Source organism: Mustelus asterias, chromosome X (assembly GCF_964213995.1).
Source record: "Mustelus asterias chromosome X, sMusAst1.hap1.1, whole genome shotgun sequence".
Lineage (NCBI taxonomy): Eukaryota > Metazoa > Chordata > Chondrichthyes > Carcharhiniformes > Triakidae > Mustelus > Mustelus asterias.
Window position 1 is genome coordinate 800,400 of NC_135834.1, and position 18,976 is coordinate 819,375.

Below are 18,976 nucleotides of genomic sequence, written 5' to 3' on the forward strand. Positions count from 1 at the left end.
TCGTGCTGGATTTCTCCATCAGAGGAAAAAGGCTATCACTATCCACCCTATCTAAACCTCTAATCATCTTATATGTTTCAATAAGATCCCCTCTTAGCCGCCGCCTTTCCAGCGAAAACAATCCCAAATCCCTCAGCCTCTCCTCATAGGATCTCCCCTCCATACCAGGCAACATCCTGGTAAACCTCCTCTGCACCCTCTCCAAAGCCTCCACATCCTTCCTGTAATGTGGGGACCAGAACTGCACACAGTACTCCAAGTGCGGCCGCACCAGAGTTGTGTACAGTTGCAACATAACGCTACGACTCCTAAATTCAATCCCCCTACCAATAAACGCCAAGACACCATATGCCTTCTTAACAACCTTATCTACTTGATTCCCAACTTTCAGGGATCTATGCACACATACACCTAGATCCCTCTGCTCCTCCACACTATTCAAAGTCCTCCCGTTAGCCCTATACTCAACACATCTGTTATTCCTACCAAAGTGAATTACCTCACACTTCTCCGCATTAAACTCCATCCGCCACCTCTCGGCCCAACTTTGCAACCTGTCTAAGTCTTCCTGCAAACTACGACACCCTTCCTCACTGTCTACCACACCACCGACTTTGGTGTCATCAGCAAATTTGCTAATCCACCCAACTATACCCTCATCCAGATCATTAATAAATATTACAAACAGCAGTGGCCCCAAAACAGATCCCTGAGGTACACCACTTGTAACCGCACTCCATGATGAATATTTACTATCAACCACCACCCTCTGTTTCCTATCCGCTAGCCAATTCCTGATCCAATTTCCTAGATCACCCCCAATCCCATACATCTGCATTTTCTGCAGAAGCCTACCATGGTGAACCTTATCAAACGCCTTACTAAAATCCATATATACCACGTCCACTGCCTTGCCCCCATCCACCTCCTTGGTCACTTTCTCAAAAAACTCAATAAGGTTAGTAAGGCACGACCTACCTGCCACAAAACCATGCTGACTATCACCTATCAATTCATTACTCTCCAAATAACTATAAATCCTATCCCTTATAATTTTTTCCAACATCTTGCCGACAACAGAAGTGAGACTCACCGGTCTATAATTCCCGGGGAAGTCTCTGTTCCCCTTCTTAAACAATGGGACAACATTCGCTAACCTCCAATCTTCTGGTACTATACCAGAGGCCAACGACGACCTGAAGATCAGAGCCAGAGGCTCTGCAATCACTTCTCTTGCCTCCCAGAGAATCCTTGGATAAATCCCATCCGGACCAGGGGATTTATCTATTTTCAGACCCTCCAGAATATCCTGCACATCCTCCTTATCAACTGTAATACTGTCTATTCTACTCCCTTGCAACCCAGTGTCCTCCTCAGCTATATTCATGTCCCCTTGCGTGAACACCGAAGAGAAATATTGGTTCAATGCTTCACCAATCTCCTCCGGTTCCACACATAACTTCCCTCTGCCATCTATAACTGGCCCTAAACTTGCCCTAACCAACCTTCTGTTCTTGACATACCTATAGAACGCCTTAGGATTCTCTTTAACCCTATCCGCCAAAGTCTTCTCATGTCCCCTTTTAGCCCTTCTAAGCTCGCTCTTCAACTCCCTCTTAGCCAATCTAAAGCTTTCTAGTGCACTACCCGAGTGCTCACGTCTCATCCGAACATAAGCCTCCTTTTTCTTTTTAACCAACAAAGAAACTTTTTTGGTGCACCACGGTTCCCTAGCCCTACCAATTCCTCCTTGCCTGACAGGGACATACCTATCACAGACTCGCAGTAGCTGCTCCTTGAAAAAACTCCACATGTCGGACGTTCCCAGTCCCTGTAATCTCCTAGTCCAACCTATGTTTCCTAATTCTCTCCTAATAGCCTCATAATTACCCTTCCCCCAGCTAAAACCATTGGCCCGAGGTTCATGCCTATCCCTTTCCATCACTAAGGTGAACGTAACCGAATTGTGGTCACTATCACCAAAATGCACACCAACTTCCAAGTCTAGCACCTGGTCTGGCTCATTTCCCAGCACCAGATCCAATATAGCCTCACCTCTAGTTGGCCTGTCTACATACTGAGTCAAAAAACCTTCCTGCACGCTTTGAACAAAAACTGACCCCTCTAACGAGCTAGAGCTATAACAATTCCAGTCAATATTAGTCAAGTTAAAATCCCCCATAACAATTGCCCTATTACTTTCACTCCTAAGCAGGATTGACTCCGCAATCCTTTCCTCAACCTCTCTAGAACTTTTAGGAGGTCTATAAAAGACTCCCAACAGGGTGACCTCTCCTCTCCTATTTCTAATCTCCGCCCATACTACCTCAACAGATAAGTCCTCATCAAACCTCCTCTCTGACACTGTGATACAATCTCTGACCAATAATGCTACCCCTCCCCCTCTTCTACCTCCTTCCCTACTTCGACTAAAACATTTGAACCCCGGGACCTGCAGCATCCATTCCTGCCCCTGCTCTATCCATGTCTCTGAAATAGCCACAACATCGAAGTCCCAGGTACTGATCCACGCTGCAAGTTCACCCACTTTATTGCGAATACTCCTGGCATTGAAGTATACACATTTCAAACCCTGCTCCACCCCACCTCTGCAATGCCGTGCATTGCAGTCCCCATCCATGCATCCCTCACTTTCAGCCCCACTACTCAGGATCCCTCCCCCCCCCCGAATCAGTTTAAACCTCCCTGCATGGCCTTAGCAAATTTACCCCCCAGGATATTGGTCCCCTTCTGATTAAGGTGTAGACCATCCTTCTCATAGAGGTCACACCTTCCCCAGTACGAGCCCCAATTGCTTAAGTACCTGAACCCCTCCCTCCTGCACCATCCCCTCAGCCATGAATTCAAACCTTCCCTCTCCCTATTCCTCTCTAAACTATCCCGTGGTACAGGCAAGAGTCCAGAGATAACCACTCTGTCAGTCTTGGCCTTTAGTTTCCACCCCAACTCCATAAATCCCTGCCTAATATCCCCTTCCCCTATCCTCCCTATGTCGTGTGTCCCCACATGTACAATAACTTGTGGTTTATCTCCCTCCCCCCTAAGAGTCCTGAATACCCTGTCAGACACATCCCGGACCCCAGCCCCTGGTAGGCAACACACCAACCCTGAGTCCCTACCTTTAGTTCCGACCCTCCTATCTGTCCCCTTAATTGTGGAGTCCCCAATCACAAGGCCCAGTCTTTTACAGCCCCTAACCACCGGAGTTATAGTTATATATAAAGTTATAGCTTTAGGACTGTAATGATGAGAACTTGCTGCACTCAAAGGGTTGTGAATCTTTGAAATTATCTACCCCAGAGGCTGTGGATGCTCCATCATTGAACACATTTAAGGCTGGGATAGATAGATTTTTGGTATCTTGGGGAATTCAGGGATATGGGGTGCAAGCAAGAAAATGGAGTTGAAGCCCAAGATCAGCCAAGATCGTATTAAATTGAGGGTACAGGTTTGATGGACCATGTGGTCTACTCCTGCTCCTATTTCTTGTGCTCCTCTTACTCTGAACTGGATTGGACTGATGGTTAAAAGTCTTTTCTCTCCACTGGCTGCAAGGTTCTTCACAACAGGGGAAGTCTCAACCTAGGTCATGGTGGACCTTTATCCATAGCACAAAAGTGGGCATACATTGCCTCCAATCTGCCAATTAATGCCATGAAACCACCAGTAAGAAGTTTAACAACACCAGGTTAACCTGGTGTTGTTAAACTTCTTACTGTGTTTACCCCAGTCCAACACCGGCATCTCCACATCATGAAACCACCAGCCAGGCTATTGTGGGGAAATTAGAACAGTCACCCTCACTCAGCATGTTACTGGACAGGTTAAGCGGCAGCTGCTGCCATGAAACCCATGGTCTAAACAGCACAACAAAACACTAAATCGCAACAGAATAATGGGGAAGAAATTCAAAATTGAGAGATACCGAGTTCCTGAAATTCACCTCTCTCTACCCGATCACGCAGACAAGTTTCTTGTGTCGAGCTTGGCCCTGTTCTACTCCGCATTCTCAATTTCCTTTATTATTTTTGCTCTAAGTTTCTTTTCACCTTCAGCCTCTTGGGCACTGCTCCCAGAGTTACCACGTTCCTCCCATGCCTGCCATTCCCTCAGTCCCTGCCCCTTCGCTTTGTGGGTCGCTGTTTCTCGGGTCCTCTCCTGTTTATTTCTGTCCCACATTGAAAAAGACATTACAAACAATATTGAGAAAGTGAGTAACACATGTCCTGTCGTTGTAAAAAATAATTCTGAGGTAACAAAAACAAAGGAACAAAGTTATTTTTAACGTGCATTTCTGGTCTAAAATCTCGTTATCTCCAGAAAGCACCTGCAGAGGGATTATCTAAATATGAATTTAGCAAAATCAAATCACTTGGAATTCAGATCAAGAAAGGAAGACTTGTATTATTTTTTATTCTTTCAGGGGATGTGGGTGTCGCTGGCTCGGCAGCATTTATTTCCCATCCCTAATTGCCCTGGAGAAGGTGGTGGTGGTGGCGAGCTGTCTCCTTGAACTGCTGCAGTCTGTGTGTTGTATGTACACTCAGTGTTTTCACAACCACCGGACATCTCAAAGCACTTTACGGCCAGTGAAGTGCTTTTGGATGCAAGAGCAAACTCATTAACCACTAGGACATTTTTATTTCACATTACTCAAAGTGGGAAATAAGAATTGTCTCTAGAGAGTTGGCTGTCAAATTACAAACAGTTACTCAGCAGCTTTCAGCAAATGTATAGTATTTTGTTCATGATTCTGCCGGTAGCTTAGGCAACCCACTCACTAATTGTGACAGAGGATTCAACCCACATCCCCCCTATATTTCCAAAGCCTGAAAATGCTATCTATAGTTAGATGACCATACAGTAATAAACTCTTCCTCCACTTTGACTTGTTAAATTTAATACTGGGCACTAAACAGACTCCTTGTTGCAGAATCCTAGACCCTACAGTATCCCACTCGATGATACCTACAAACGTGAAATTTTATGGTTCTGATTCAGAAGGCTGTGAATCCAGAACCGAGACTTTTTTAAAAGCCAAGTGATCACATTGCCTTTCTAGATTTTGCACTAATGGCATTAACATTAAGTAATGGAAAATGTGTGATATTGAATTAGCCACATTATGCACCTCATCTCATTTCCAAAGGGAAATTGGGTGGAGTCTATAATCAGTGTCCAATTTCAAATTGCCCATTTCACAACATCACCAAAGTTAAAATTATCCCGAGGGAGTTGAAACGAAATGTCAGATGAAGTGGGGCTAAAGGGCAGAGTGCCATTGGAACAGAGCATACCGATCATTCAATCCCCATTTTAAAGTCATACACTTCTTCAGTATATCACTTTTATCCTATATCGTTATCTTTACAGTTACGTACATCTTTGGGAAGTAGAGAGGTAGTTTGTTGAAGGATAGGGGTTTCTCTGCAGGTTGAGAAGCTAAGAGATGCTATAGCACCACCATTGGTGGGAGGTTGTATTTTTTTCTTTTGAACATAACAATTGAGGAGGCCACTGCTCCAAAGCTGATCAGATTGTAACCTCAACCCCAAAGTCTTGCCTACTCTCTAATAAACTTTCACCCGTGCCCAGCATCTGTTGGCCACCCTTAATTGTCCTCGACAAGATGGTGGTGAACCACCTTGTTGAACTGCTGGAGTCCATCTGGTGTAGGTCACCTACACTGCTGCTGGAAAATGAGTTCCAGGATTTTGACCCAGTAACAGTGAAGGAATGGCAATATATTTCCAAGTCAAGATAGTGTACAACTTGGAAGGAACTTGCAGATGGTGATGGTGTTTCTATGAGTCTGCTGCCCTTATCCATCTAGGTGTTGGAAGTCACTGATTTGCAAGGTGTGTCAAAGGAGCCTCGGTGAGTTGCTGTAGTGTATCTTGTTCACAGTACACTGCTGCCACTGTACGTCAGTAGTGAAGAGAGTGAACGTTTAAAGCGGTGGATGGAGTGTGAATCAAGTGATGTGCTTTGGCCTGGGATGGTATTCAGCTTCTTGGAATGCTGCTGGTACTGCACTCATCCAGGCAAGTTGAGAGTATTCTGCTCCTGACTTGTGCCTTGTAGATGATAGACAGTCCTTAGCAAGTCAGAAGGTTGAGTTACCATAGACTTCCCAGCCTCTGACCTGCTCTTGTAGCTACCGTATTTACATAGTTGGTCCAATTAAGTAACCCCTGGGATGTTGTTGGTGGGGAATCAGCAATGGTAATGCCATTGAATGACAAGGGGAGATGTTAGATTCCCTCTTTTGTTGGAGATGGTTATTTCCTAGCACTTATGGGGCTCGAATGTTACTTGTTACTTCACAGCCCAAGCTTCAATGTTGTCCAGGTCTTGCTGCATCTGGACACAGACTTCTTCAGTACCTAAGCATTCTTGACCGGTACTGAGTACTGTGCAACAATCAGCGAACATCCCCACTTCTAATCTTATGATGGAGGGAAGATCATTGAATAAGGTGGATAAAGTTAGAATATTGGTATTACTAGAGAAGGGAATAATTTCATATTAGATAGGAGCAGATTAAGTTGAAAAACTAAGTTATTAGTTGGGTTCAGAGCATGGGAGAAAGTAATAAAGTCTAAATTGGGGTTTTTGTGCATGTATGTGAATGCATGGAAATTAAGATTAGTGTTATAGGCACAGACTGCCATGTGGAAATATGATATTGTGGTGATAACAGAGAAGGGCAGGACTGGATATTACATATCCCTGGATACAAGGTGTTCAGGAAAGGAAGGAAAGCACATTGATTAAGGAGAAAATTGCAGTGCTGGACAGAGAGAACGTCCTAGAGGGGGTCAAAGACAGAATCTATTTGGCTCAAGCTAAGGAACAAGAAAGATGCAATTACATTGCTTGGTGTGGTCTGCAGGCCACCAATGAAAGGGATGGATGTAGAGGAACACATTTGCAAGTAAATTACAGAGGTACAAGAATTATAGAATAGTTATAATCTTTAATTATCCAAACATAAACTGGAACAGTAATAGTATAAAGGGCAGAGAGGGGCAAGAGTTCCTAGAGTGTGCAGGAAACTTTCTACAGCAGTATGTTTTCAGTCCAGCAAGAGGGAAGGCACTGCTAGACCTGGTTCTTCGGAATGAGGTGGGCCAAGTGGATCAAATATCAGTAGGAGAAATATTAGGTGACAATGATCAATGATAAGGTTTAGGTTGGCTGTGGAAAAGGAAAAAGAACAATCCAGAGTAATGGCAATTAACTGGGAGAAAACCAACTTCAATGGAGTAAGAATGAATCTGGCCCAGATTAACCAAAATCAAAGGTTGGCAGACAAAAAGGCATCTGAACAATGGGCTGCCTTTAGAGAAGAGATAATTCAGACATAGACGAGGAATATTCCCATCAAGTGGAAAGGCAGGACAAACACATCCAGAGCTCCCTGGATGACAAGAGAGATAGTGATTAACAGGTGTCAGGTTGATAATGCAACTGAGAACCAGGCTGAATATTGAATGTTCAGCGAGGAACTGAAAAAGCAAATATTGAAGAGACTAGCAGCTAATATAATGGGGAATCCAAATGTCTTCTAGACATAAAAATAGAAATAGGTGGTAAAAGGAGTGGGACTGTATAGGGACTGAAAAGGAAATTTACACATGGAGGCAGAGGGCATAGCTAAGATATTAAATGAATACTTTGCATCTGTCTTTACCAAGAAAGAAGATGCTAACCAAGACATGGTGAAGGAGGAGGTAATTCAAACACTGTTTAAAATTGCCAAAAAAAGTAGTAAGCCTAAGGATTGGGAGCATTTTAGAATTCAGCAAAGGTGGACCAAGAAGCTGATAGAGAAAATATAAGAAATTAAACAATGAGAAACAAAGAGTTGTAAAAGTTTTAAAAGTATGTTAAAAGGAAAAGATTAGCAAAGACAAATGTGGGCCCATTACAGGCAGAAAGAAAATTATAATGGGGAATAAGGAAATGGCAGACAAACTAAACAAATAATGTGTCTTAACAGAAAATGCAAAATACCTCACAGGAAAACTAGGGAACTAAGGGATTAGCAAGGTTTAGGATCTGAAAAAATAAGTATTAGTAAAAAAAGTAGTGGAGAAATTAATGAAACTGAAGTTTGATAAATCCCCTGGACCTGATGATCTACATCCCAGTGTTGAAAGAGGTGGCTGCAGAGATATGGATGCTTTGGTGATCATTTCAAAATTCTGCAGATTCTGGAACAGTGCCTGTTGATTGGAAGGTAGCAAATGCAAACCACTATTTAAGATGGGGAGAGAAAACAGGGAACTACAGACCTGTTCGCCTGACCTCAATAGTAGGGGAAATGCTGGAATCTATTATAAAGCATGTGATAACTGAACACTTAGAAAATAATGGTAGGATTGGACATAGGCAACATAGATTTATGAAAGGGAAATCATGTTTGACAAATCTGGTGGAGTGTTTTGAGGATGTTGCTAGCTGGATAGGTTAAGGGGAACCAGTGGATGTGACATGAGTTTTCAGAAGGCTTTTGATAAGGACCCACACAAGAGATTAGTAAGAAAAATTAGAGCACTTGGAATTGGGGATAATATACTGGCATGGGTTATGAATTGGTTAACAAACACAAAACAGACTAGGAATGAACGAGTCATTCTCAGGTTGGCAGGCTGTGACTAATGGGGCACCACAAGAATCAGAGCTTGAGCCCCAGCTATTCACAATGATTTGACTGTGGACAAAATATATATTTCCAAGTTTGCTGATGACACAAAAAGAGTTAGGAATGTGAGTTGTGAGGAGGATTCAAAGAGGCTTCAAGGAGATTTAGACAGGCTAAGCAGATGGGCAAGAGCATGACAGATGGAATATAATGTGGAAAAATGTGAAGTTAGCCACTTGGTAGGAAAACAAATGCAGAGAATTTCTTAAATGGAGAGAGATTGGGAAGTGTTGATGAACAAAGGGTCCTGGGTGCTTTTGTTCATAAGTTACTGAAAGCCAACATGCAGGTGCAACAAGCAACCAGGGAGGCAAATGGTACTTTGGCCTTTATTATAGAGGATGAGAGATCAGGAGTAAAGAACTCTTGCAACGATTGCAGTCTTGGCTAGACAGCATCTCCAGTAATATATCCAGTTTTGGTCTCTTTTTATAAGTTGAGACATGGGAACTTATTAATGGAAAAAGTTGACTGGAAGTGCAGCCAGACAATATTTCTACTCATATGCATATGGCTTGCTCATTTGTGGCATTGCTTACACCGAGTTGGAGATTATATTGAAATGATAGAAATGAGTGGGATGCTTTCTGATCAAGGGTTGACCATAATTTTGTTTGACTGGCTCAGCAAAAAGCCATCAGAATAGTTCGTTACAATACAGCACATAGAGACCATTCAGCCCATTGCCTGTGCCAGCTGTTGTCAAACACCTATCTATTCCAATCCCATTTCCAGCACTTGGTCCGTAGCCTTGTGTGCTATGGCATTTCAAGTGCTCATCTAAATGCTTCTTAAATGTTGAGACAGTTCCTGCCTCAACCACCCTTTCAGGCAGAGAGTTCCAGATTCCCACCACCCTCTGGGTGAAAAGGTTTCTCCTCAAATCCTCTCTACATTTCTCGCTCCTTACCTTAAATCTGCACCCCCGATTATGGACGCTGCTACTATGGGGAAAGTTTCTTCCCAGCTACCCTATGTATGCTCGTTATAATTTTTCACACCTCGAGGTCCCCCCCCTCAGCCTTCTTTGCTTGAAGGAAAATGATCCCACTCTATTCAGCCTCTTTTCATAGCTGAAATGCTTCAGCCCAGGCAGCATCCTGGTGAATCTCCTCTGCACCCTCGCCAGTGCAATCACTTCCTTCCTACAGTACTCTAGCTGTGGCCTTACAAGCATATACACCTCCATCATAACCTCCCTGCTCTTATAATCTATGATGTGGAGATGCCGGCGTTGGACTGGGGTAAACACAGTAAGAAGTTTAACAACACCAGGTTAAAGTCCAACAGGTTTATTTGGTAGCAAAAGCCACACAAGCTTTCGGAGCTCCAAGCCCCTTCTTCAGGCGAGTGGGAATTCTGTTCACATATTATGTTTGTGAATAGAATTCCCATTCACCTGAAGAAGGGGCTTGGAGCTCCGAAAGCTTGTGTGGCTTTTGCTACCAAATAAAACTGTTGGACTTTAACCTGGCGTTGATAAACTTCTTACTTATAATCTATGCCTCAGCTAATAAAGTATCCATATGTCTTCTTAACCACCTTAGCTACCTGTCCTGCTGCCTTGAGATCTTTAGACATACACCCCAAAGTGCCTCTGGCCCTTTGTACTTCCTAGCATCCTACCATTCATTGTATACTCCCTCGCTTTGTTAATTCTCCCAAAATGCATCACCTCACACATTTCAGGGTTAAATGCCATTTGCCACTGTTCTGCCCATCTGACCAGCCCGTCTACATTGTCCTGTAATCGAAGGCTTTCCTCCTCACTATTTACCACACCACCAATTTTCTTGTCATCTACACACTTACTGATCATATCGCCCCCACATTCACATCTAGATCATTAATGTACATTACAAACAAGGGACCCAGCAACGATCCCTGGGTACACCATTCTTCCAGTCACAAAAACAACCTTCGGCTATTACCCTCTGCCTCCTGCCACTAAGCCAATTTTGGATCCAAATTGCCTCAGATCCCACTGGCACTTATCTTACCGTTTATCAAAAGCCTTGCTGAAGCCCATGTAGATTACATCAACTGCACTGCCCTCATCTACACACCTGGCAACCTCAAAATAATCAATCAAATTTGTTAAACATGATCTCCCCTTGACAAAGCCATGCTGACTATCCTTGGTTAATCCTTGCCTCTCCAAGTGAAGATTAATTTTGTCCCTCAGGATTTTTTCCACTAACTTCCCTACCACTGATGTTAAGACTCACTGGCCTGTAATTACCTGGTTTTTCCCTTTTATAAAAAAAATCAAGATAGAATATCCTTTTGCGATTATGTCAGTGTCAATGTTAGAATCTGAACTTGTCTTTAGGTGGAACTCAGCAATAATCTGATTGCAGAATGAGACATTGAACATAAGGAAACAAGGCTTGTCCTGCTTCACAAGCTCTACGTAATGGGACTTGATGGGGAACAATTTCCTACTCTCACCTTTTCTCTTCCCTCCTGAAGGTGCAACTCTTAGTTGGGGGCTTCCTGGTGCACCAAAAATTCTTTGATAACTTGCCAAGAGGTTATTGTCCATGTGCATAACCAGTGAGTGTTAACAAATTTATACATGGAGGACATCATGGAACCTACTTTTAGATACATCTATGCATGTGTTTTCCACTGGGACTCACTAGAGTCAGGAGCAGGAACCGAACTCTGTAGCACGTCAGTACAATGGTTAAGGATCACACTTACACTACCGTGAACCTGGCTGAGATAAGTTAACTCAACATAGACCAGGGATCAAAATTTAGGACCTTCCTGGTCTGTGTGGCTTAGCTCCACGGCAGGCATGGAACCTGAGCCCAAAACTATCTTGATGTGAACTCTTTAGAGCAATGTGGAAAAGCTGTGCATCTCCGATTAATGTCTCCATAAATGAGGCTGATCAGCTAATACAAGCCAGTCATATTGCTGGACAGTGCATATATTGTACTGTTGTCACTAACAGGTATTGCAGAAAAACTGGAATATTTTGTGACTCATACTGAAGCTACCTTACAATGTCACGCCAATCATTTTGTATTTCACTTGCATTTCTCCAGATGGGTTTTATAAAATCAGGCCACCCAGAATAACCCTAATGAATTGTCATTCTGTACTGTACATCTTTCCATGCCACCGTGGATCACAAATTATTGAATCCACTTTTCATACAAGTATCTATTTGATCTATGAGCAAACTTTCTACCATCAAGCACAGAAGCAGCAACCAAACTAGCCTACCATAATACACAGCAGCAGAAGGAACGGTTTTAATTTTAAACTTTGGAAATTCAATTTTCTGACTGTATTCCACAAGTTCACAAGGAAACAAATGTATAACAATTGCTTTCTTTGCCTTGAATGTAATGCTGTATTTTAGGTAGGATGAAATCCTTGCAATCAGCTTGTTTCCTGATACTTCTACTGAAGATGGCATTTTCTTTAAGCTGAGGAGTGCTCTCCTTTACATAATAAAACTGCGTAAAATTCTATGCTTGGATCTGAGTAATAGCCAATAAGATATGTATTAGTTAGCTATGATTACTTCTTTGATTTTCTTTTTGTAGCTGAACCCTGTGTCCAAGTGGATGGGAGCCCAAAATGTTGCTTTTTTAAATTTAGCCCCAAAATAACATTTACAAATGTGGTGCGAGCTCACCTGTGGGTTTACCTGCGTCCAGTTCTACACACCTCCACCGTGTATCTGCAGATCCTCAGGCTGAAACCTGTGACGGAGAAGGGCAGCAGGCACTCGCGGATCCGATCCTTAAAAATAGACTTGAACTCCCGCAATGGGCGCTGGCAAAGTATCGACTTTAAGCACGTGCTGCAGAACTGGTTCAAGCAACCTCACACCAACTGGGGCATTGAGATCAACGCCTTTGATATGAATGGCAACGACCTGGCTGTCACATCTCCAGGAAATGGAGAGAAGGGACTGGTGAGTACTGTTCACTTTAAGTCCTCTGTATCAAGGAGATACAGGTTTATCAAGTTTCAACAGCATCACACACAAATAAGAGTATGTGATTGGTGACTGAAGGCGCCAGCATCTTCCTGATCATCAATGCCAAAATAAAAGAATGTTTTTTGTTGTAGAAGGGTTGGTAACTATAGAATAACTGCAGTGCAGAAAGAGGCCATTCGGCCTGTTGAGACTGCACCGACAACAATCCCACCCAGGCTCTATCCCTATAACCCCACTATTTACCCTGGAGACTAAGGGGCAATTTAGCATGGCCAATCAACTTAACCTGCACATCTTTGGAGTGTGGGAGGAAACCGGAGCACCCGGAGGAAACCCACGCAGACACGGGGAGAACGTGCAGACTCCACACAGAGTCACCCAAGGTCCGAATTGAACCCAGGTACCTGGTGCTGAGAGGCAGCAATGCTAACCACCGTGCCACCAACGGACACAAAAGTAAGATAATTGGCAAAAGAACCAGAGGGGATAGGAGGTAAGAAATATTCGTGCAATATAGTCAGGAACTGGAATATAGTTCCTGAAAAGGAGATTGAAGAGGGAGAGGCTGAACAGCATACTGAGCTTTTAATAGTTTACTGTTGTAATGTCTGTTTGAAGTATTCTAGAGGAAAATCAGCTGATTTAAGTGCTGGTGAGTGTAGCACAGTTCAAGCCTCAAGCTCCTGGAACAATGTGGCAACAGCGGAATTTATTTTGAACAGACACTCTGCCAAAGAGTTTAGTTGCTCCACTGTTGAATTAACCAAACCGTGGTTTGGTTAATTCCTACCAGATCATTTTAATTACCCCACTGAGCTAGGGCGGCATGAACAGACCTTCACAGGCATTTTTTTTGTCCCTTCATGGGATAAATACAAGGCCAGCATTTATTGCCCATCCCCAATTTCCCTTGAGAAAAAAAGTGGTGGTGAGCTGCCTTCTTGAACTGCTGCTGTCCATGTGATGGAAATACGCCCACAGTTCTGTGGGGGAGGGATGCAGATATCTCAGGATACGAGTGGTTTCAAATGTTACACCTTTTCTTGAACTGAGTAGTGCAAAGGGAAAAATGATTCCTGCCAATTTCAAATAAAATGTTAACTGCAGAAAACATCTGCATTTAGCAATCTCACTTTGTCAGGCTACAATGATGATTGTCATAGGAAATGGAATCGTCACATATGATGCAATAGGAAAGCACCATTCTAAGGTTGTGGCAACATAGCAGGAGGTTTAAAATGAGCTCTCATGATGGCTTCCTGAATAAATCCAACATCACTAAAAAAGGTGACCTGGCCATTTATCACAACTGTTTGTGGGACCTTGCTGTGCGCAAATTGGTTGCTGCGTTTTTTTACATTACATCAATGTTGATACTTGATGTCTCCATGTGCCTAATATTGACTTGTCGCACCTAACTTAGCTCATCTAAGTGAATGACAATATTTACAGTTCGCCCATACCATTTTGCAAACCTGGTCTTACCTGATAGTCCTATTCATTAATCTACATGGAGAGCAAATGCAAATACTCATAGGAGGTACACCAGTGGGAATCCAGCTAGGTGCACCACTACAATTTACTTTAGTCATTTAGCATGAAAACAGAATGGGAAAATCAAATTGAAGTTTCAACATCAGGCAGGCTGAGAGCTGCATTCGTCCCAGCCTGAGATGGTAAGTACTGATCATATTTTTAACATTATATCTTAAATGGCTACGAGCTGTATAACAACATATTGAATCCGACTGTTGGATGTACGAGGATATGAGTTCAAATAAATTAAAAATTTCCATTAAGCACATGCGAATTTCAGTAATGCATTTAAAATGGCTGCTGGGCTATGTGAATTATACAACCTGTCCTGGTCCCCCCATGCCGGCACTATAGTTAAGAAAGCCCCACCAATGCCTCTACTTTCTCAGAAGACTAAGGAAATTTGGCATGTCAGCTACAATTCTCACCACCTTTTACAGATGCACCATAGAAAGCATTCTTTCTGGTTGTATCACAGCTTGGTATGGGGCTCCTGCTCTGCCCAAGACCGCAAGAAACTACAAAAGGTTGTGAATGTAGCCCAATCCATCACGCAAACCAGCCTCCCATCCATTGGCTCAGTCTACACTTCCCACTGCCTCGGCAAAACAGCCAGCATAATTAAGGACCCCACGCACCCCGGACATTCTCTCTTCCACCTTCAGGAAAAAGATACAAAAGTCTGAGATCACGTACCAACCAACTCAAGAACAGCATCTTCCCTGCTGCCGTCAGACTTTTGAATGGACTTACCTTGCATTGAATTGATCTTTCTCTACACCCTAGCTATGACTGTAACACTACATTCTGCACTCTCTCCTTTCCTTCTCTATGAACGGTATGCTTTGTCTGTATAGCGCGCAAGAAACAATACTTTTCACTATGTTAATACATGTGACAATAATAAATCATACTAAAGCGCACAAAATGTCAATAGAAATGTGAATTTTAACAACAATTGCTAGGATCAAATAAAATCGAACTGCACATTCACGATATTCTGTTCTAAGGGGCGGCATGGAAACAAGGTCGACAGTCCTCCCCGCTGACTGACCTGCTGCGCATTTCTATTTTGGCTTCAAATCTGCAGCAACTTGCTTTGTACATTCCAATTGCTATTTGTATTTAAACTGACTTCTAGGAATGTGAATTTTAACAATGCATTTAAGATGGCAGCGAGGAGTACGCAAATTTCAACGTTTATCGCAACTGCTGAGTTTGTGAATATTGGCAATCTATTAAAAATGATTGTTACTCTCCTAAACCTAACTGTGTATTTGAAATGGCCGTTAAGAGTATTGAAATTTTAACAATGTTCGTTTCCTGCACTGCACGTGGAAAGAATAGTGCAACTAACAGAGGAGAAAATTGAAGCATTTTGTATTGGAATTTATATTTTGCTCTTTTGTCCCACTGCAGCAGAGCAGATTTAGAATTATGGGGGCATTGGGAAGGGTCATCAATAAACACCAATAAAAAATTTCTTTTTTCTTTAACAGCAACCATTCCTGGAAGTCAAAGTGGCAGAAACCAACAAACGTACCCGACGAAACTTGGGGCTAGACTGTGATGAGCACTCCACAGAGTCACGCTGCTGCCGCTACCCGTTAACAGTTGATTTTGAAGCCTTTGGCTGGGACTGGATTATTGCTCCCAAGCGATACAAAGCCAACTACTGTTCCGGCCAATGCGAATACATGTTCATGCAGAAATACCCACATACCCACTTGGTGCACCATGCCAATGCACGGGGCTCAGCAGGCCCCTGCTGTACACCAACCAAAATGTCACCCATCAACATGCTTTACTTCAATGACAAGCAACAGATCATCAACGGGCAAATTCCAGGCATGGTGGTCGATCGGTGTGGCTGCTCTTAAAAAATAGAATCAACCAAACTTCCTTTCCCCTGCCATTGGGACCTGGAACGTTCATTGATCTTGAATGTTATGTCAAATTTACGCCATGTACTGTGCAATAGCAGAGAAAGAAAAAAAAAAACTGGGCCTCAAGGTGGAGTCTCATCATCAGGAAACATTTTATTTTAAAACCCAACCGGTTAATAACTAGAATTAACTTTGATTCCAGATTTCTGTTTTCTCTCCCCCCCCCCCCCCCCCCCCTCCTCCACCCCCGTCCCAGTGACTGATGGTGGCAATATCAGCGCAAATTGTTTTGGAGGAGTTACTAAGGCCAACATGATGTGTAAAATAAATTAACATATTCAAAGGTGAAGGCGAAGCACCTAGGTAAACAATATCAACTGACCTAAATTTTGTTTCCACACAATCTTCAAATCAGTAACCATCCAAAAGAGAGTCTGTGATGTCATCAAACCTCACTGTTTAAACAAAAATAAGTTAAAAACTAACAGAAGTAGAGAAAGTTCAAACGGGTGTTGATGTTTATAATGATTCTCTACAGCAGTTTGATTTTTTTTTAAACAGCGAGGCTCTTTAAAACGAAAACAATGTCAAAATATGAAGCAGGGATGCTCAAGTTTACAAATTCTTCCTCAAAAATGTTTAAAATGAAGACTTCAGTGAGCTGTAGATCGATGAAGAGGGCCCTGGAGAGAATTTCTTTTCCATTTGTATTCATAGCAGAATTCATGCACCTGAAAAGGTAAAACCAAGGAATGCTGGAAAGGCAGAGAAAGTTTGGGCAAGACACAGAATAGTTCCAATGACGAATTTCACCCCAAACATTAATCTATCCCTTCTCACTACAGAATCCACCTGACCTGCTGTGCATTTCCAGCATTGTGGTTTTATTTCAGACTTCCAGTATTTGTATTTTCCCTTTACCATTGCATGCAAAATACTGGGAATCTCACTAGTAGTACCAAACAAGAGTCTTTGGCCCGGAAACCTTTTAGCTTCTTTGACTTTAAGTTGGTACACTCTATGGGGACAGGATTGTGATCATCCCCTATCATAGCCTTTACCTCAAGGAGGAAGGAATAGAACAGGAAGGAGGCAATGTTTCAGTTGCATATATCAAACAATATCTGAAGTAATTGTGTTCAGTTCTTGGCACCACACCTCAGGAAGGATATATTATCCTTGCAGAGGGTGCAGCACAGACTTGCCATAATTATACTCGGCATAAGAGTTAAATGATGAGGACAGGTTGCATAGAGTAAGTTTGTATTCCCTCGAGTATAGAAAATTGAGTGTGATGTAATTGAGATGTTAAAAATAATAAAAGGAGTTGATAGGATTGAGAGAAACATTTTCAGGGGAGAGTGGGGGGGGGGGTGCACAGAACAAGGGGACATTGTCTTAATATCTCCAAAGATGTGCTGGTTAGGTTAATTGGCCATGCTAAATTGCACCTTAGTGTCAGGGCAAATACGCGAGGTTACAGAAATAGGGCCTGGGAGGGACTGTTGCCAGTGCAGACACAATGGGCTGAAGGGCCTCTTTCTGCACTGTACGAATTCTATGATCGAGTCAGGCCATTCATGCGAGAGGTCAGGAAGCACTTCTTCACATTAGGGAGAGAGACATTTAGAACTTTCTCCCACAAAAAGCTGTTGAACTTGGGAATCAGATGGAGTTTTCCAGACTGAAGTCACTTAAGTTTTGGTTAGGGGTGACTTAATCCAAGAGTGATCTCAGCACTGAGAATGGAGCATGTTTTCAGTTCTAGCAGACAGCAAGGACATTAAACAGTTCAGGTCAGCAGAAAGCTCCCTCCTCTCTGCACCAGTCAGTACTAAGGATTCTTTCCTGACTTACCAATCAAAATTTTCCTGTTCATTAAACCAAATGGGGGCAATATGATAGGCTGATGAGAATTTGAGCCAAATCTCAGTCAATTGGAACTCAGACTGGAATTACAGTCTAACTGATGACTGGTACAAGTTCAACATTTATTTCCTCTGCTTTTTTACTCTGTACTGTTTCTAAAACATAGGAACCCATAGACTATTATTGCAGCTTTATCAATTTGTCCTTCTGCTGTTAATTGCTTTTCAGTAGCACAATGCATAAAAGCAGTTCAAGATTAAACTCTTCCCTGCAGTACAACAGTGACTGCACTTCAAAAGATACTTCATTGACTATAAAGTGCTTTGAGATGTCTGATGGTTGTGAAAGGAGTACTATAAATGCAAGTCTTTTCATAGCCGCTTGGGAGTGGTGCTGAAAAAAGACATACTGTCAAAATGTTTCATCTTGTACTCATCAGGACAGTTCACAAGAATTCCAATTGTAAAGGAACAACAATTTATACTGCATAAGAGTACTGACTGGTTGGCATGTGAACTCCTGCAGAGGTATTGCCATGGGGAATGAACCAAGGAATAGCTGTTAGCTGTAAAGACACAATACATTAACATAGTCCTTCTGTCTGCAAAGGGCAGGCCTGTGTGTGAACATATGTAGCTTCTAGCTTGCATAAGGTGCAAGTACATTGTGAGCCTGACTGATAATCTTAGATGCTATGTTTTGAGTTTTGCAAGCACAGGTTGGTTGGGTAATCTGTACTTTGCCTGCTGCAAACAGCTGACGGGAACAGCCCAACGGGATTGTGATTGGGTAACACTTGCTAGACGATCCTGATTGAGCTAAGTACACTGAAAATTATGATCAATCTTGTCACTTTCTCAACCTGCCCTGCCACCTTCCAAAAACAGGTGCACATATTCCCTAGGTGTCTCTGTTCCTACACCTGTTGGAATTGTACCTTTTAGTTTATGCCTTTTCTCATTCTTTTTTCCAGAATGTATCACTTCATCA

General features: G+C 42.6%; 1 protein-coding gene across 2 annotated transcripts in view; it reads left to right on the forward strand.

Moving 5' to 3' along the window:
* The window catches only part of LOC144481959 (growth/differentiation factor 11-like), a 31,560-nt gene extending 15,449 nt beyond the window's left edge, over positions 1-16,111 (forward strand). For both annotated transcript variants that reach the window (XM_078201154.1, XM_078201155.1), the window contains 2 exons: positions 12,295-12,668; positions 15,731-16,111. In XM_078201154.1, coding sequence (XP_078057280.1) covers positions 12,295-12,668; positions 15,731-16,111 — 755 coding nt within the window. The remainder of the gene's footprint in view (positions 1-12,294; positions 12,669-15,730) is intronic.
* Positions 16,112-18,976: the final 2,865 nt, after the last annotated feature.